Genomic DNA, 20761 nt, shown 5'->3' with positions numbered 1-20761 from the left:
GAAAGTGCTGCAGCAGCCTGTGTGGCATAATCCAAGGAGACAGAGACAAAGTGAGATACAGACAAAAAATTGAGACTGAGGGTTTGCCATGTTCTGAGCGTTCAATCTTTCTAAGTGGCGTCAGGGCTTGCAACCAGCCCATTTAATTATTCCAAAATTGAATTTGGGGCAGAGGATAAGTCAAACCCATGTCTTCATTAAGATGTGTGCAGACTTTAGCTCATTTGTTTTCCATGCGGCATACACTGCTCTTCCCTGTGATACAACTGCTGCTTCTAGTGGTTGCATATTTTATATGTTAAAGGTGATGTGTCTAAACCAGGGATGGTTTCACTTTTGATCTTTGAAGCAGTTACATTGTGTGAATTAGTAATGCTTGGTGAGATGTATAAAATGTGGAAAAATATAATTTCTGAATATTTTGTGTGTCCAGTTGCTGTTCCCCATGTGATAATCTTTTATGATTATTCATTTTCCTCTGTGTCATTTTCTCTCCGCAGTCAGTTGCTGCATGACTTTTACTCCTGCATTCCTCCTGAGAAACTCCAGAAACAGAAGGTGGCCTCTATGACTGAAATTGTCAGCAGCCAGCTCTTCCAGAGACAAGGTGCATCATTTTTTCCATTAACAGCTTTCAGCACTGAGTTACTAACAAACAGCAGACTTCATGCTGTGTAAAGAGCGAATCACAAATACACATATACATTCTGAGTGAAATCCTTCAAAATCCTATAAAGCATTCATTGCTTCTTACTTAACAGTAGTGATCAAGTTAAAAGGTCTATTATACAGTAAGTAATTCTAGCTCAGCAACTGTACCGGACTGCTTCTACTGTACTTTATGGCCAGTGAGGGTGCTCTTTGCACTAAAGGTTTGATCACAGTAATACAGAAAGGGTAATGTTCCATTTCCTGTGGGACAATCCAGTAAAGCACTTAAATTAAAAGCATTAGCCAAACGGTAAAGGACATAATGGGTTTGTGAGCATTTATTCGGTTTACTGCAATAAAGACACATGTTCTGATGAAGCCATTTTTTAGTTACATCAAACTAACAGTTTAATGAATTTTTCATAGTTGCCCGATTCTCTTGTGAATTTCTTTGTCAATAGATTTCAAAATGAAAGAATAAGCCTAACTTAAAATCGTCAGCTGCCTTAGTTAGGATTTATTTTTGTGTTTAGCTTGTCAGGTAGTCTTCTCTGTGGGGCCTATTTTCTGTTGAGATCAAAGAAACGACGTAGCTGTTTGATGCTGATATTATAACATATGATTTTAGTCCTGCTAAGCTCACCTACACTAACATTGCAATCAGCGCAATGGACACGAGTCAGATACCATCTTATTACAATCAGCACAAGTGGCACCGATTTTTGTATTTATACACTGATGGTAAAGGTCACTTCAAGTCAGTCTCACAGAGATTAAAATGTCTTGAGGCTGGTGTGCGATGTGAGGAGATTTGGGTTTTGACATTCCAATGAACATCCCATGTCCAAAACCTATATTGCAAACTGAAATGAGTTGACTGTTCACAGCTCACTAGGTGTTGGTGCTGAATAGAGAGAAAGATGAGTCCTAGACATATTAATGTCACGGATGATGTCAGCTGTCTGCTAAAGGAAAAGTGATACTCTGCAGTGTCACTGTCATTAATGTGTCACTTTTTACCCAATTCCTTCTCTATTCGTAAATGATTTTCACCAGATTTTAAATGCCTACCAGGGACACATCATTTTATCAGTATTGTTCCTTTAAAGTGCACCACACATCAATGATCGCATACTGTGCACCAGCCTCATTCAACCCCTGCCTCTGCTCAGCCCTATTATGTCTGTCTAATTCGCTTGTACTGGGCTGATAAGTGGCAAATTCCCCTACAGAGGTCTGCTCGATGATGGATAGAGTGATCCTATGTTGTGCTGCTGTATAATATAGACTCAATAAATGGGTCCATAATCAGACCTCTGCAGTAAAAACTGATTAATTGGAGGCAGACAGTGAGTGAGTGAGTTTGAAACTGATATCAGTCTTAGTGACACTGAGAAAAGCTAGATGACATGCTGGGAAAGACGTATTTGAATCACGAACATTGCTCCCTGTGAAGCATCTCTGAAGCATTCTCATACACAACCTGCAAATATATTTGTATGCATTGGTTTCAGAGTAGCTGAGACTGTGTCTGAGTGTGAGTGTGTTTGCGAATCTGTGTTTGTGCAGTGGTGTATGCTAAGTGGTTGTGTGGACTGCTTTGAATGTTGTTTTTGAATAGTCCGTTGCTGTCAGCTGAGTCGGTATTCAGTTGAGGATATGGTTCTTTGGTATTGATCCTGGGTTAGATGATTGATTCCACAGGGGATGATGTGACATGTTTGGCCCTCTGGCTTGCTGTCAACATGCTCAGAGTCACACAAGCGATCAAAGTGAAAGCAAAGGCAGTGCAGGGGCATGATGGGGAGGAAAACAGAAAGTGTGATACAGAGAAAAAGAGCTAAGTTTTTGAGGGACAAAATACTATCAATTGTGCCATACAAAGTTCTCTAATTACTGCCATGTTTTCTAAACTGCAAATGTCTGTTTAGCTGGACGACGTTGAGATGGACCTAGGCAGAGGTAGTGGAGAGGCTAGTTAAAAGGAAAGGTCGAGGAAGAGATTTTTCAAGGAGCAGGGCAGAAAGAGGAGCATTTAACAAGCTGACTAGAAAGAAAGGATAGAGGGTGACATGATTATTGCTAAAGGATGGTCAGGCAGAGAAGGATAGCTAAAGAATGGTAAAGATGGATGACAGAGGAATAGGGAGGAGATATGGCTTGTTGAAAAAAAAAAAAAAAGAGTTAAGCGCACAGGTGAATGGTAGTGTCAAGAGGAGAAAAAAATGGGTTTAGGAGAGTATAAAAATGAAAAAAGAGTTAGTGAGACCAGTAACTTCACTCACGTTGCTATTAAACAGTCCAGAAATGATTAAAGTTTAAGCCCAGCTCACAATCAATCTATCAGCAAATCTGCAAATTGTTGGTCAGTGATACCTTTTTCCTCTGCTGCTTTCTTTTCCTCCATATTTTGGCACAACACTTTCATTTTTTCTGTCATTTATACACTGGCCCTTTCCATCTCGATCCCTGCCTCACCAAATGAGACCTGACACTCAGTCTAATTGAGATGCATTTTAGCATTGGGATGCTAATAAGGAGGCTTGTATGCTAGTGTGCCATTTATCCAGGACGGTGAAATGTGTAGCTGAGCTGAATTATATATTTATAATACCTAATGGCCTGTGGTGTCCTATCACTGTGCTGCAATACATATTTAATAATCCCAACTGTCTGAGCAAACCTACCTACCTCACTCTCCAGGGAAAAATGTCACACTGCTGACACCACTTCAGTGTAAGAGTGGTCAGATGATGGGAAAGGATGGTGGGTGTGTGAGTGTATGAATTGTCAAACATGAATTCTTGTTCATGTTTGACACTTAGTGGAAATGACCAGTCTAATGAGGTTTATTTTTTTATTATTATTATTATTTTTACTATATATTGTATTGTTAGTCCTTATTTGACTATAAAACATAAAATCTGGAATGCAAGTATGCTTTAAATTTAGCACAAAAAGAAAGGAAATTTGTGTTTATGCTATAAAATGTTTCTTGGTAATAAGTCTTATACTGTTGTTTATTTTCCCTTAAATGGTCCCACACTGGTAAGAAAAATGCATTTGTGGGTTGAGCAGCAGACCCACCAGACAAGACTCTTGTTTGGTGTTGTTTATTCAGTCGGATGATTGAAGTCTGAAGAAACAATATTGAAAATGTAACAGTTTATTAATTTAACAAACGGGGGACCCCAATAGCACTTGGAAGAAGCATAGATGGCAACAACAGCCTGGCACCTCTCCATCATGCTGGTCACCAGTGCACACTGCAGTGGGATGGTATCCCATTCTTCATCTGTCGCAAGTCAGCCAATGTGCTTGTGTTGGTCACAGAATAAGCTGTTTGGCATTGGCAAGGAAGATTTGGCAAGTTTATCATGGGCACAACCCACATACTCTACTCTGCTGTTCAACCCACAAATGGATTCTTCTTACAAACGTGGGAGCACTTCATGGAAAAAACACAAGCTTTACACAAGTAGAAGATTTATTATGACGAATCATTGTTATAACACAGAAACAATTGATCTGCACTATTGGTATTCTGCACTTATTCTGCTAAATGCATAAGTAAAGCATCCAGAAGAGTGCATTATTTATGATGAAGACCAGTCAGATGGTCACATGTATTAATTTTTCTCTAGTCCTGGTTGCAAATGAACACGCATACTTGTGTGTAGATCTAGTTGCGCGATTGTGTTCAACTTTCTGATGTTGTCTGTCCATGTGTGCTTAACTCTTTGAATCTATGGGCAGTGTTTGAAGGGATAGGGATTTTTTTTTCTCCCACTCAGAAATACTCCTCTGATTTATTCAGCATACGCTCCTGGGATTAAGGGTCTTGGCAAGCACATAGTGTATCCACACACAAACATGCACAATGCGCACATACCCGTGCTGGCAGACGCGCATAGATAGATATGTGCATCCTGTCATATGGGTTAATCTGGTTTTGAGACAAAATTAAATTTACAAGGCGCATTATGGCTCAATTTAGTCGAATTATTATGCCATGAGGCAATCGCTGTGACAGATTGAGAGCATCAGCACTGATAAAGGAAAAAAAAAAAACAATGAGAGATCAGGGAGAGCAAAGAGCAGAGGGACAGGGGGATGAGTCTGTCATTTTGTTTGCCCACTCATTTCCCAAAGCTGGTCAAAGTCCTTTGTTCCGTCCACTAACCTTCACGTTTTTTCTCAGCCAAACCTTCATTTCTCCAGCTTTCTCCATCTTCTGTCTGCACAGCTTGAAACAAGTTATGCCATTCATATTGTAGTATATATTAACCAGATTAAATTAAGCCCATATATTTGAGTGTAATGGCCATCTGTGAAGAACAGTTACAGCTGGGTGTAAAAATAACCCATAGTGCAAAAAATCAGAAAGCTGTCTGTGCTATGGTGCCTAAAATGATACATTCTTTAATTTTAATGTATCAATCTCTACAAATGGCAGGAATCTCATTACATAAATTGCTTGTATTATACTGCCATGCATTATACAGTATTGTTGGCAATGTTCACACCCGTGTCTATATTTCTCCTGCTGTGATTACTTAACGGATGCATGTCAGAGCTTGATGAATATGGAAGACTGATGTACTGTACAGTTATTATCGTCAGGGTTTAATCAGTGCTGAGTGATCTCAGTTGCTCCTACACTCTCTGTCAATCAGCATTATGGACAGGTCACATTAGGCCTCAGTTATAACTGAATGTGGTTTCATACTTCTGGTTTCTAAGAGAGGTTTGAGTGACAAAGTTGTCAGGGGACCAAGAAGGATCTGGCTACAACTCTGTCTTATTTAAAAGCAGTAGTGAAAAGATTATGTAAGATATACGTAACAGGATTAACCTGCAAGTGAGCCGGTGTTTGAATGCACCAGAAAAAGCTGCATTTCTTTCATTATCAAAACAGCTGTTTGAGCTTAAATGTTTAAATTTCACAGGCTTACACTGTGTGTGAGTACACTGATTTTTTTTAAACAGTTTGCTTGGTGGTCCAGTAATCCCCAATGATTCCATATGCTTTATCTGTAGTTACATAGATATATTAAGACATGCCAACATTAAAAAAACATAACAGTCATATTGCCGTCCCCTCAGGCTGTCTCTAAGCACTGTTCTCTGTTCTGCTTCTTATGAGATGAAGTGTTTGTTTGCAGCATTTCTCTTCTCTTCTCTTCTCTTCTCTTCTCCTGTATCATGCTCTAATGCATTATTTTATGCTGCGTTACGTTAAATTAGCTTTTGCTACATCACATTAAGTCTCGTGTCACGGCTTACTTTAAATGCAATGCGATAATGCCCGCAACCAACCAGCGAAGACTGACGGTCAAGCCTGTAGAGAATTAGCAATGTAAACTGGATTTGTAAACTGAAGGAGTGGCCTGCGTGTGGATAAATATGTGTGTTGGGCTTTTTGAGAGCAGGAGCCATCTGCCGAGCCATTTTTGACTGTTGTTATACACGCTAACCCAGAATAGCTGTGGTCATTGTAGAGCCTTGGGTCGATGGTTCAAAAGGTTAATGACAGGGAAAGAGGTAGCTGCTGTCGGTTGGTAATTTGTGAATGAGACACATGGAAAAAAGGGATGGATGACATTTAATGGAGCAAAATGAAAGGAGTTCAATCATTTTGGGAAATGCCTCTGTCTCAAGGGCTCCCTCTGCCTCATTTATATTCTGATGCTTATGTCTGTGGGATAATCTCAGTGGAAACTGAATGCATACAAGGGCAGGAGAGGGACACACTCTGTGAACACTAATAATTCATTGTGTGAGCATGCGTTACTGTTAACTACAGATGGTTGGTGTTCGCTCGCTCTGCGGTAGAGTATCACTTCCTGTTCCTGCTCAAACACAGTGGTGTTTCTGAATAGCTTATTTGCTTAGCAATTTAATTAACAACTTTTAAATACATTCTTCTTTCATAGTATAATCTTCACGTGCTTCATCCGATGCACACTTTCTGTGTACTCACTACCTAATTTATAGCCAAAGTATTCACTCACTGTCTCTGTACTGTTTCGCTAGCTTAGCTTAGCTCGTAGCCGACTCGTTAGCACCATGGCTACTTCACCTGTCCCTCCTGCACTTTCTTGCTCATTGTGTCAGATGTTTAGTTACTCCTCGGCCTCCTTTAGCAGTAATGATATCTGTAACAAATGTAGCATATTTGCAGCTCTGGAGGCCAGGATTACTGAATTGGAGACTCGGCTTCGCACCCTTCATTCACCCGTAGCTAACCAGGCCCCTGTAGCTGGTGCAGCCGAAGATAGCGTAGGCCCCGCTAGCTGTTCCCCGGCAGACCCCAAGCAGCTGGGGAAAGAGGGCGGCTGGGTCACGGTGAGGAGGAAGCATAGTCCTAAACAGAAGCCCCAGGTACACCACCAACCCGTTCATGTGTCTAACCGTTTTTCCCCACTCGGTGACACACCCGCCGGGGGTCAAACTCTGGTAATTGGTGATTCTGTTCTCAGACATGTGAAGCTAGAGACACCGGCAACCATAGTCAATTGTCTTCCAGGGGCCAGAGCAGGCGACATTGAAGGAAATTTAAAACTGCTGGCTAAGGGTAAACGTAAATTCAGTAAAATCATAATTCACGTCGGCAGTAATGACACCCGGTTACGCCAATCGGAGGTCACTAAAATCAATATTGGATCGATGTGCAACTTTGCTAAAACAATGTCGGACTCTGTAGTTTTCTCTGGTCCCCTCCCGAATCAGACCAGGAGTGACATGTTTAGCCGCATGTTCTCCTTAAATTGCTGGCTGTCTGAGTGGTGTCCCAGAAACGATGTGGGCTTCATAGATAATTGGCAAACCTTCTGGAGGAAACCTGGTCTTGTTAGGAGAGACGGCATCCATCACACTTTGGATGGAGCAGCTCTCATTTCTAGAAATATGGACAAATTTATTAAACCCCCCAAAATATGACTATCCAGAGTTGGGACCAGGAAGCAGAGTTGCAGTCTTACACGCCTCTCTGCAGCTTCTCTCCTCCTGCTACCCCCCCAAAAACCCATCTCCATAGAGACTGTGTCAGCTTCCAAAAAGACAAAAAACAAACTAAAAACCAGCAACAAACAACTTAAACATAAACAATCAAAAAGAAAGAACAATACAGTATCCACATCTGAACCAAAGAGTAAAACAGTGAAATGTGGATTATTAAATATTAGGTCTCTCTCCTCCAAGTCTCTGTTAGTACATGACTTAATAATTGATCAACAAATTGATTTACTCTGCCTTACAGAAACCTGGTTGCAGCAGGATGATTATGTTAGTTTAAATGAATCAACACCCCCGAGTCATTCTAACTACCAGAAACCTCGAAGCACAGGCCGAGGGGGCGGTGTGGCAGCAATTTTTCACACTAGCATATTAATTAATGAAAGACCAAGACAGACTTTTAATTCATTTGAAAGCCTGATGCTTAACATTGTCCACCCCAGCTGTGAAACTCAGAAACCAGTCTTACTTGTTATCATCTATCGTCCACCTGGGCCTTACACAGAGTTTCTGTCTGATTTCTCAGACTATGGAGTTCCACAGGGTTCAGTGCTAGGACCAATTCTGTTTACATTATACATGCTTCCCTTAGGCAGCATCATTAGAAGACATAGCATACATTTTCACTGCTATGCAGATGACACCCAGCTCTATCTGTCCATGAAGCCAGATAACACACACCAATTAGTTAAACTGCAGGAATGTCTTAAAGACATAAAGACCTGGATGGCCGCTAACTTTCTGCTTCTTAATTCAGATAAAACTGAGGTTATTGTACTCGGCCCTGAAAATCTTAGAAATATGGTATCTAACCAGATTCTTACTCTGGATGGCATTACCTTGGCCTCCAGTAACGCTGTGAGGAACCTTGGAGTCATTTTTGACCAGGACATGTCCTTCAACGCACATATTAAACAAATATGTAAGACTGCTTTCTTCCATTTGCGCAACATCTCTAAAATTAGAAATATCCTGTCTCAGAGTGACGCTGAAAAACTAGTTCATGCATTTATTACTTCCAGGCTGGACTACTGTAATTCATTATTATTAGGATGTCCAAAAAACTCACTGAAAAGCCTTCAGCTAATCCAAAATGCTGCAGCAAGAGTACTGACAGGGACTAGAAGGAGAGAGCATATTTCTCCTGTTTTGGCTTCCCTTCATTGGCTTCCTGTTAAATCCAGAATTGAATTCAAAATCCTGCTCCTCACATACAAGGTCTTAAATAATCAGGCCCCATCTTATCTTAATGACCTTGTAGTACCATATCACCCTATTAGAGCACTTCGCTCTCGCTCTGCAGGCCTACTTGTTGTTCCTAGAGTATTTAAAAGTAGAATGGGAGGCAGAGCCTTCAGTTTTCAGGCCCCTCTTCTGTGGAACCAGCTTCCAGTTTGGATTCGGGAGACAGAAACTATCTCTACTTTTAAGATTAGGCTTAAAACTTTCCTTTTTGCTAAAGCATATAGTTAGGGCTGGACCAGGTGACCCTGAATCCTCCCTTAGTTATGCTGCAATAGACGTAGGCTGCCGGGGGATTCCCAAGATGCATTGAGTTTTTCCTTTCCAGTCACCTTTCTCACTCACTATGTATTAATAGACCTCTCTGCATTGAATCATATCTGTTATTAACCTCTGTCTCTCTTCCACAGCATGTCTTTTATCCTGTCTTCCTTCTCTCACCCCAACCGGTCGCAGCAGATGGCCGCCCCTCCCTGAGCCTGGTTCTGCCGGAGGTTTCTTCCTGTTAAAAGGGAGTTTTTCCTTCCCACTGTCGCCAAAGTGCTTGCTCATAGGGGGTCATATGATTGTTGGGTTTTTCTCTGTATCTATGAAGCGCCTTGAGGCGACTTTTGTTGTGATTTGGCGCTATATAAATAAAATTGAATTGAATTGAATTGAATTGAATAGATGAGAACCTGACAGAGCAGTATTGTATTGTAAATCATTGGGTTTCCACTTTACTGCTAACCTTCCAAATTTTGAAGGTTTCTGGGAGTATTTAAGACTGAATGATCCCTATTGAAGTTGTAGGCTATTGTATAGCATCAGTGATAACTGCAGAAGTGGATGCCATTGAAGATACTATGACAAAGAATTGCAACGTTAGAGTAAATTGGATAAACTATAATATAATCTGAACAAATACAAAGCAGGATTTAAAAACCAAGATCAGATATAGGCTTAGCTCGAGCCAGCAGCTTTGTGATGTATTACTCTCTGATTAGAGGGCACTGGGAATAAATCTGCCCATCAGTCAAAGCAGTGAGGTGGTTGACCAGAAGGCATTCATCTACATTGATCTGTTTTGGTTAAATTGATCAAAATGGTGTAGCAACTAATGCTACCAAGAGAGTAATTGGTCAGTCAATTTTATAGTCACATCGAACATGGAACAGTAGAGGAAGGCAGAGTTGAGTGGTGGCAATTAGTCTGTGACTCATAGAGGGTGACTAAGACAGGTGGAAAGAACGAGAAAAATAACAGACTGTGTGAAATAGAGGGATAAATAAATAAAAGCAGCAACCCAAAACAGCACGCAAAGCATTGACTCATGATAATATCTAGTATATGGCATCTTTGTACTTTGTGCAAGTTTTTGTTTTTCAGGTAAACATGACAAAAATGCCCATTTCGTTTTGGACAAATCAGCAAATACCAACATATACTTGGTGTAATAAGGCTTTTTTGCTATAGTGGGATATCTTTATGTGTATATGTTCTGTATAATTGGAGAAAACCCTAAAGAATAGTCATTATATTCAAGAAAACCCCTTTTACTGAGAGATTGTGCACTTTGGTTTTTCTGACAGCATTTTTTTCTGGGGCGATTTATATCAACCTCATAGCAGAAATCACAGTAAAAAATTGTAGTTGCAGGCATCTTCACCACTGTGTATCACCATCACTCACTAGTGTGCTTTATCATCTGTAACGTATTGGCCTGTAATTTTGGGAGAGCAGTCATTCACACAGTCAAGGCAGTCTTAAGCACCTCTTTTTTTTATTCTGTCCTACTAAACCATTTTGAGATAGATTTTTTTAAAGCTTTTTTAAATCATGCATGTCAAATATATTTTACTAACGCAGTGTATTGAGGCAGTAATTAAAAACAGGGAAGTGTGGACAGACAGGCACAGCGTAAATACGCTCAACGAAAATGTACAGCTGTAAATTCAAAATGGGGTTTAAAGACGGAGTAGAAGAAAAGTGATGAAGGGGGGTGGAATACAAATGAAGGATGGAGGGAGAGTGGATGAGAGGAAACACCCGTAGTGACACGAGAGAGACATTTAGTCATCACCAAGCGAGAAGACAGTTGGCCGCGTCCCAGCCCCCTATCAGCTCGCAAGATTTACTTGTCGTTGGGCCCCCAAACCTCATTATCGTCTTTTCTATCGCTCTATCTTCCTGCAAGCACAGTACAACAACCAGAGGAGGAAAGAAAAAGAGGATCGAGAGTAGGAGAAGGGAAACTCTGATTTACATGCCTCTTGGAAACTTATACGGCATCTCATTATCATGTGCGATAGTTTATTGTGTTTGACTGTCAAATGAGAAAAATGGAAAAGAGAAAGGATGAGCTGGCTGCTGAGCCATCAAAGCTGCTTTCCGTGTGGTGGCATGCCAGCACGGGTGCTTGTATGCTCTCACGAACTTGGTAATGCAAACACATAACCACCCTTTCACACGAGCACAAAGACATTCAAGCGCTTACACATCAAATAGTGGTGAAGGACCAAACCATACATACAAAGGACAATTCACACTTGGGCACACAGGCATCCATTGGTATTAAATAATCAAAGCCTGAGATTACAGCTAGAATAAATAGAAATTTTGAATTGAATATAGATGAGTACTTGAAACTGTGCTGGTGTGTGCTTGGAATATGTTGCGTGTTGTGCTGCAGCACCTGTGTGTATGGGTTTGTGTGATGGCTAGAAAAAGGTTAAAATTCATGTCAATGTTTGCTGCAAGACCTTGATTTCCATTTGTTTTTCAGTGTCTGCTGGCGAGACTCTCGTCCACAGCATGGTGGAACTGATTTATTGCATTGTTGCACTGTAGGCTACAACTTACAACATGCAACTAAATCATACAGGAAACAGGAATGAATAAACTAGAAAAAGGTTAAAATTCATCTCCGTGTTTGCCGCAAGACCCTGATTTCCATTTGTTTGTCAGTGCCTGTTGGCAAAGTTCTCTTTCACAGCATGGCTGAATTGATTTATTGTGTTGTTGGACTGTAGGCTACAACATGCGACTAAATCATACAGGACACTTGAATATAAAATAACAGGTGTGTTTTTAAAGTGCAAGCATTGTTGCATTTACCAATGTTAGTTTTAGTCATTGTAGTCTCGCTGATTCAGTACGAAATCAACGTTTTTTTCTCTCTCTTTCTCTTTTGCTTTTTCTTCCTCATTCCTAACATATTTTTTTATTTACTTCCACCAGTTTTCCCAAGTTGGACACAGTTTTTTAGGTAGCAAGTAGTTTGCTTCAAGAAAACCCACCGCTGTTGGTCTGTGGGTTTGAGTTGTCTTATATGCTTTTGTATTGCGTTATCCAAGACTGACTACATGTTGCTGAGATGAGGCATAGCATCTGTTACGGAACTCATTGTCCTTCTTGTGTGTTTGAGGACAGTTCCCATCAGCTTCGGCAATATGTTTAGAGTTGTTGTCATGCAGCAAAATGGATTTGGGAGCAGTTAAACGCATTGTGATAGCTACAAAGATGTAAAGATGTACTTACAGTCCCTAAGGGCTCAGAATTGCACAGTACTGTATTTCTGTTGATTAAATGAAATACAGAGCTGGCAACGAGACAGACTGGATGATTGGTTTATAATTAATTGATTACAAACAGTAGTGACAGAGCTACAGTTTGAAGTGGAATAAACTGAATTAAGACACTTTGCATTAGAAACTGTATTATGGTAGAAAAGTACTCTAAGACCAATGATAATAGAAGACAAATGACAAAAAAGGAAAAGTCATAGTCATAGACTCTTGAGGCCTTTGGGGTTTTTTTGCCAAGAAACTTTATCCACTAAAAATATCAGGTAGCTTAAATAAAACTTAGAAGAAAGACACACGTTTTCCTTCAGGGTCAGAGTGTAAGGTCAGAAACCTAGACAAAGTGTTTTTTAACAGTAAATAGCCATTATTTTAAATGCCCTGTTAAAGAATGGCCTAGACCTGGAGCTGCACCCCATGGTCACTGATGTTCTTACAAGACTGGAGGCCCCGAGGACCAAAATGTAGTTCAAAGAAGTCTCTGAGAGAGCTGCCGTTCAGACAGAGGCAGCAGATATTAACATTCCTGATGTTATTCCAGGCCAAGCAAGGTAAAAAAGAAATACCTGCAAAGTTAAAGGCACTGCTCTGCATCGGTGATTGAAGACTATCAGGCACACAGTCTGAAGGACCATAACTAAGGCTGCGTGTACTTCATTTATATGCTTGCATTAAAAAGTTCTATACGTGATTTGAAAAGAAAGTAAAATAAAAACAGACAATTGTCACTCACAGATCTATCAAAGGATGCCACAGAAGAGCAAGCTATTATGGTACTCTTATTTATCAGCTTTATGAATTTTAAGATGGGACATAGCTGCTGACTGAAATGGCTCTACATAAACAAGCTCAGCATAGGTTTTGCAGATTTTGTTCAGGGTGTATCAAAAAAACCCATCTTATTTCAAAAGGCTATATTTCTTTTCAGCTTGGGGTAAATTTTAAAATACTTGGCTGAATATAAAGTGTTATATACAGAACTTAAGACGTTCACAAGTGCTTAGTAGTAGTAGTAGTTATAGACTGAACTGAACTTAAGAATAGTGATTTTCAGTCTAACTTTTTCAAATTTGTGAAGATTTTCAGCCTGACTCTGACTTTTACTCCTTTTTTTCTTCTCCTTTTTTCCAGCTTATGTATTTGCTTTAAACTACACTGAAAATGGACTGTGCAGTGCTTTTATGTTCTTATTGGCCACTCAGTTCAATTCAGTTCAATTCAGTTTTATTTATATAGCGCCAAAACACAACAACAGTCGCCTCTAGGCACTTTATATTGTACAGTATATCCTATAATAATAGATACAATCCAAGCACTCTACACTTAAAACAACACTTACCACTTTATCTACATCACATCACATTACATCCAAGACTGTTAACTTGGAATCAACAGTTAACCGAGCATGCATTGCATGTCTTTGGACTTTGAGAGGAAACCAGACCACCCAGACAAACCCCAGGCAACCACAGGGAGAGCATGCAAACTCCAAGATTTGAACCCAGAACCTTTCTCCTGTGTGACAGTATTAATCACTGCACCATCTTTTTTTGGCTACAAGTATGTTATTTAAACAGAGATAGACTTTATTAGTTAAGCACTGCTCAAATTCTGGGTAAATTACTGCAGCACAAGGGCCAGGTTAATTAATTATTTAGAACAGTATAAATTACAGATATATTAGAAAAATAAAAATAGAAAAATATATAATGTACAAATAAAAAGCCAGCATACTATACAAAACTACTCAGTGTGCACTAAGTCGAGTTAGTCACTTCCTTTGTCCTTCACAGCACTGGGTCAGGGTTGGCTTACGCCTCAAAACTTGCTGTGTTGGTTGTGTTTCCATAATGGGACATGTCAAAGTAATGCAACACAGGTTACTCTATGAACGCCTCCCACCTCATCTTCTCGCCATTTCACGTTCTCTCCTGAGAACATGTTTCACCCAAAATATCAACTGGGTTCATTTGTTAGATCAATAAAGCAGCAGGTGGCTTTGGGGTTATTTCACCAGGGAGTAAAGTGCACAGGTCCACTGGTTTAATGTTAGATCCAAGCCAGAAGGCAGATGGATTAATTCCCAAGCCAGATCACACAACCTTTCTGCTATAAAACACAACTCATTGTTTTCGCTGTCTGAAAGGACAAAGATGATGAGTTTCTGCTTTGATGGATTAAACAGATTTAGCAGGGTTGCTAAAATGCAATGCTCACAGAATCTAAACCACCATCCTCCAGCTTTCTAAAAGCCAACACAAGCCGTTAGGCCATCCTGTTTCATTTTTTGTGACACAAGCTTTTTCTGAACTCTTTTAGCCACAAACAGACTGATTTGTAACTGCAAAACTCTGCTCTGCATCTCCAAACTTATATGCAGATTGTCTTAATGCACTCACACACTGGAAATTATTTGTGCAAATGTTATTCATTTATTCATTAAATGCTTTACACAGCTGCAGATCTCCTTTCAGATTCAAAAATTAAATCTATTTGTTCAGATATTTTTACATATTCACTCATTTAAATATTAAATGTTTTGGCACATTCGAATATAGTGATGCACAGCAACAATACTCTTGGCTGGAGTCTCCTCCCTCCATCTTTGAGTCATTGAGGGCATTAGGTGACACATGCATTTTCCCTTTTTGATTCCCCTTCCTCTCTTCATGTTTGTGTGATAAAGTGAGTGTTGGGATGAGGATCCACTCAGCAGGCCTATAAGGCTTAGCTCAGTTATTAATGGAACTAACGAGCATCGGCCCAAATGAGCTTTTAATGGCCTCTGTCTACCTGCAGCTACAAAGAGAGGGATGGAGTGGAGGTGGTGGGGGGCAAAAAGATGGATGCAGAAAAGACAAGAAAGGGTGAGGTCAAAGTATTTAAGCAGAAAAATAGATAGGATCAGTTAATGTTAGATTCCAGTAGGGTGGCAGTTTTCTTAAATACCGGCAATTAATGGTTAAACATTTATTTAACTCTGACTACAAGGTGGTTTGCCTAACTTTTACTGGCTTCAAAAAGTATTAGAGGTGAATTCCTGAAGATGCCCTCCTTAGAGGAACCTTTCCAGTCATTTCCGCTGATGACCTGTGTGGGTCCAGCTTCTATTATGGACAGGCATTTCATTATCACCTTAACTATTGCTTTTTGCCCTTTGTCAGCTGAGATAGGATCAGCCCCCCTCGTGACCCTATGCAGAATAAGCAGTTAATAAAATGGATGGATGGATTTCATTATTAATGGAAATGGTTCTTTTTTCATACCTGTGAAGGGATCATTGGTTTCAGTTCACTTTGGTACACTATCAAATTCAACTTAGGAACTTGAGACTCATTACTTCCTCCTCATAGCTTTTGCATAATAAAAGTTGGGTTGTTTTTTTTTTTTTTTTGCTTTTTCAAATTACTTCAGGTAAACTTGCCTCATGACCTCTAAATAATTTTAGGTCTGTCATTCATATGGTGAAGTAAAGCTCAGACTACAGAATGTCTTCATTTAGGTACTAAATGCCAAGGTTCAGCAACATTGTCTCACAGTGAGAAAATCCCAAATTAAGTTCATTTTCCTGTTTGTTCACCCTTGACAATACGAAGGCTTAATGCTACAGTTGGTCTCTAGGCACTCCACAATAGCAGCTCTGAGAGCTTAAAAGAAGTTGAATGTAGACCATACATTTCCATACAAGGTTCTTATCTACATACCTGTGTGTAGTAAAAGCAAGTTTTCCAAGGCATAGCAATGAATTTTAAGGTAAATCACCTTACTATTTAATTCAGTAAAATCTTTGCAAATTCATTGAAAAACAGGAATTACATTTTAAAGTCTGTCTTCTATTAGTCTAAAAGAGGCTGTGCAGTCTGTAAAGAACATGGTCCAAATCCACACCAGAATTTCATGTCTTCTCACTTTGGCCTTTCTTCTTTCTTTCTGTCAGGTTTCAAGAAAGTTGGTCTTTTAGTTTCTGTGTAATCCTGATAGAAAAATGTGGCTGGTTGCTCATGGGAAACAACTGGTTTGATCCTTTAATAGTCAGTACTTGTATTTATCAGCATTCTTGGTCCTGCCATTGGCCTCACCATTAAAACATCAAAAGGCAGAAAATTTGTATTTTGTAGCAGGACAAAAACCCACCAAGTTTACTGAAAAATTGTATCCTTGAATAATCTTAGACTAATAGATTTCAAGAAAATGTGTTGTTTACTGCTTTGTTAAGTGTAGTAAAAGCTTGTTTTATCTATTCACATTTCTTTTTGCTTCACTTTCCACTGCAATGCATTGCTACTTTTGTAGTTCCCTATAAATCCCAAAATGACTTTGGACAACTGCCAGAGAAGAGCTGCGAGAGATGTATGATTAGGCACAGATGTGAGTGCATACTGTTATAAGACTAGTGACTGTTTTAACGCTCTTGCTGCTCAAATGTTGGTAAATTTAATGTGTTTAATTCATTCCATTGTATTTGGAATCAAAGATTTGGATTCGTCAGAAAAATGGGAAAGAGAAAATAATAGTTCGGTGATTGATGTGTTGACTGTGTATCCAACAAAGCAGTGCATTGAACTGTAAATCGACACTTGATTGATATCACTCCACTGTTCAGTCTGGGGTGAGGTTTGAATTTCTTCTCCACGGTCCAGTGGCATCATTACTCATTGCTGTGTGGCTGCAGCAGTCTCTACAGGTGTTTGATTGGTTTTTCAGAGAGGAATAACCGTGAAGTAAATTTTTATGGTCTGTCTTTTGATATATATAAATGTAAACAGTTTAAAACCCCAAAAGACTAAATTTTAAACAATCTTCCTGCCATATCCTGCATTATGCTGATTTTCCTAATGTTTTCTGTTGCTTTAAACTATCTGTCTTTGGCCACCGTGTTTAGTGTTGTGCTCTTACTTATAAAACGTATCCTCTTTGCCTTTTGTTCCTACAGAATGCCGTGATGTGTTGTTACCCCTGATGTTGCGGGAGCTGAGTGGGGCACTGGTCACAATGGCTGACGGCCCACACGATGAGAGGAAAAACAGTTTGGAGCTCCTCAACAACATCCTCGAGGTCCTCAGCAGGAGCAATGTGGTGAGACACAACGCAACCATTTATATAAAACGCTGATCTCATCTCTCACTTGTGGAGAGGATTAAGGGTACAGTTCATTTAATCTTTATGCAGCTGGTCTTTTCCCACACTTGTTGTTCTGTGTGACTTTGTATGTAGCCAAGTCCCACAGCCTCAAGCCATTACAGAGCTTTTTATGTCCAATCTCTCTACGTTGCCACTCGCTTCCCTGTTTTCTTGTTTCTTTCATTTTGATGATTTCTGTGTAATTGTAGCGAATATGCTGTAGCAATAATTACCCTTCATAACAGCAGTCCCAGTTTCCCACAGATACAATCAAATGTCAGTGGGAAACAAAAATCAGATCCTCATTTCACTCAAGTGACTTGACCTAATCTTTGGAACCATCAATAACTCCAGAGTTTATGTAGAGACAATAAACATATATCGAAAGGTGAAAGGTCAGGTAGAAATATGCAATCTTCATTTATAGTAAAGATTGTTTTAGGCCAAGCAGATCGTTCAGCAGAATCTGATGAGACACTGAACCTACGGGGTATCATTTTGTCGGAAAATTCGTCTATCTTACCTCCATCATCTTTGCAGAAATGTGAGTGTAAAAATGATCCAGTCCACAAATTAGACGAAATTTCCTTTGTCTCTTTTTACTGGATCTCCTCGCTAATTGGATAAATTGAAACTAGCCCAGAGCTCTGTTTCATCCCAGTTGAATCTACAGAAAAACCATTAGCTGTTTTGTCTCCAGCCATCCTCTCATGCAATGAAGCTAGCCTTGACCAATTAGAATTTGATTTTGGCTCGCACATGTTGCTGCATGTTTGTATGTTGAAACAAAATGCAGTTAGCTCTTTAGTTCAACACCTAATACTGTATAAACACGCAGACGCACACACACATACATAAATGTAAAACAAATAGATCACCAGCATCTAGCTCAAGGCTTTTTAATTGCAACTTGCTTCTGCAAGTTGTTGACAGCATGCTGAGTCTTTGAAGTGAAGGTATGCCTTTTTTGGCTCTATTTATTTGGATGCGCTAATGAAGCATGTGCCAGTGGAAGACAGATAGTGAGAGAAGAGAGCAAGTTAATGAATGAAGTGAAGTGGAGTGAATTTGATGAGATGAATTTGCAGTGGTTGAGATATGAAAACAAATGCAGGTGGTGACAGAGTGTTGAAAGGACATGACAAGTTGAAATTCGGTCTTGTCTGGATCACAAACCCAGTGACGCACAGCCTCATAGCGTTTTTCCATCAAACTACACAAGGACAAAAAAGTTTGCTATAGAATGACGTAATTGTTTGAGGCTGAGCACTGTTTATGGGCATGCAGAGAGGCTGAACAAACAATATGAAAACAGAGGATTAACAACTAAACACACAGTGATTTCATAGATAATGTGTCATCCGTGTTTTACAATGAAAAAATAGTCATAGGAGACAGAAAACAGGTGCAAGGTCTAAGAAAAACAACAGAAGTAGAGGAGGAAGAGGTGATAGGAGATGGGTTTTGCCTCCTCTCTACTTTTCTGCTCCTTGTCTCCTTTGTTTTTCACCCTTCTGTCTTCCTCGCTCTGGGTGGTACCTGATTAAATTGTCACACAACAGATGTCTTCGAACCAAAGAGAGGGGGAGAAATACAGGTTGAGGAGTGGAGCTAGAAGAGAAGATGTCACGATAGACATATGCTCATATCTCTGGAAGAGTTTGCATTGAATGTATTCACAAGTAACTTTTGTATATGATAATGTTGCTTTTTTTCTGTTCTATAACGGCAAATCAGTGTTTTCAGTTTATATCTAGTTGCTCGGGGTGAAGATAAACCAGCTGGCTACAGTTGGAGATAAACAGAAATGAAAGTTTAGAAGAAGAAAGGAGCATTTGTGACTCTCATCTTTCAGCTTCCTGTTCTGAGAAACCCTTTCCAGGGGACCCAAATACCTACAGTGAGCTAAAAAGATTTAAGCTTATTTAGGATCCACAGCTGCACCTCAGCTTTACTATATGAGTGTGTGTGAGGTAGATGGAAATAATATGCAAGATGACATGCACACATTTAGACAGTTGTTTATTTTGTCTATGTCCTCTGGCTGTGAGTCAGCGCATTTCACGTGATACAATCATATCTAACTGATTCTCATCAGACCCTGCTGCCATCAGGCCATTGCACATGCACACAGCTGCACTGATAAAACTTTGAACCTGACTTATTTAATTTTTTTACCTTCCTCTGTTATTTTTGTACCCTCCCTCTTCTTTTCATGCTTTGCTGAACGCCTCATACAGGAATATACACACAAAATAAACACACACATACACAAACAAACTGACACACACACACTGGGACTAACAAGGGCTCAAAAACACACGCACACAGATGCACCCTGCAGTATTAGTACTAAGGTGTGTCTGAATGTAGCCGATGCTTCATTGGTGAGTTACTACCCCCAGGCAAGTCTGAGTCAGCGTCCATTGACTGCCTTTACTGTGGCAGAGTGTGTTTGTGTGTGTCCCTGTTTTTCTTTTTTCCCTGTGCACATGCACTGGATCCATAATGAGATTAGATATTTTACATATACACATATGCTTTCAAGAGATGCCTTTTTCCTGTTTGGTATGCATTTCTCTTAACTTGCAGTCTGAAGGTTTTTTTCTGTACAGAGTAATAGATGGGCATAGTTTCACTCATTAAAGCAAGCTTATGGGAGAATCTGGAAAGCACAGCAAGCTATACACGCATACACACACACAAACACACACACACACACACACACACGTGAACTAGTGAATGAGACTTAGCAAATGCCATTCGACTCCAGCTGCTTGTGTCAAGAACATCTGTCAATCAACACAACCGCTCCCCTAACTCAATTATCCAGGCGGATGAGTTTTTAAAAAATGACCCCACTCAGAGTTGGTGTGACGGAGGAAATATCCATAGAGGCCCAAACTGATTTTTTATGTTTTTTTCAGGCTGTAAATATTATTTTTAATGCTGCAAAGTTTGACTGGGAGTCTATGGGGATTGACTCCCTTTTGGAGAAAGCCTCGAGTTGCACTGCAGTTTTTGCTACTTCATTTTTTTTTTTAGCTGTAGAGGTTGCACTCATCATTAAAAATCACCCTCCAGAATGTATATATTTCATGAAGTGTCTATAAAGTAAAATGTACACTGAGAGTTGAATAATTTGTGCTATCTGAAGTGCTTTTATG

General features: G+C 39.8%; 1 protein-coding gene across 1 annotated transcript in view; it reads left to right on the top strand.

Annotated features, from left to right (window-relative positions):
• dock2 (dedicator of cytokinesis 2) overlaps window positions 1-20761 on the top strand; it is a 97418-nt gene that overhangs the window by 23619 nt on the left and 53038 nt on the right. Inside the window, exons 24-25 of the mRNA XM_084947345.1 lie at window positions 501-607; window positions 17407-17549. Of these exons, the coding sequence (XP_084803471.1) occupies window positions 501-607; window positions 17407-17549 (250 nt within the window). The remainder of the gene's footprint in view (window positions 1-500; window positions 608-17406; window positions 17550-20761) is intronic.

The sequence above is a fragment of the Perissodus microlepis genome, chromosome 2 (assembly GCF_051167445.1).
Source record: "Perissodus microlepis isolate ML-2025 ecotype Zambia chromosome 2, ASM5116744v1, whole genome shotgun sequence".
NCBI lineage: Eukaryota > Metazoa > Chordata > Actinopteri > Cichliformes > Cichlidae > Perissodus > Perissodus microlepis.
The sequence above is the reverse complement of the archived record's forward strand: the minus strand, read 5'-3'. Positions and strand labels throughout refer to the sequence as shown.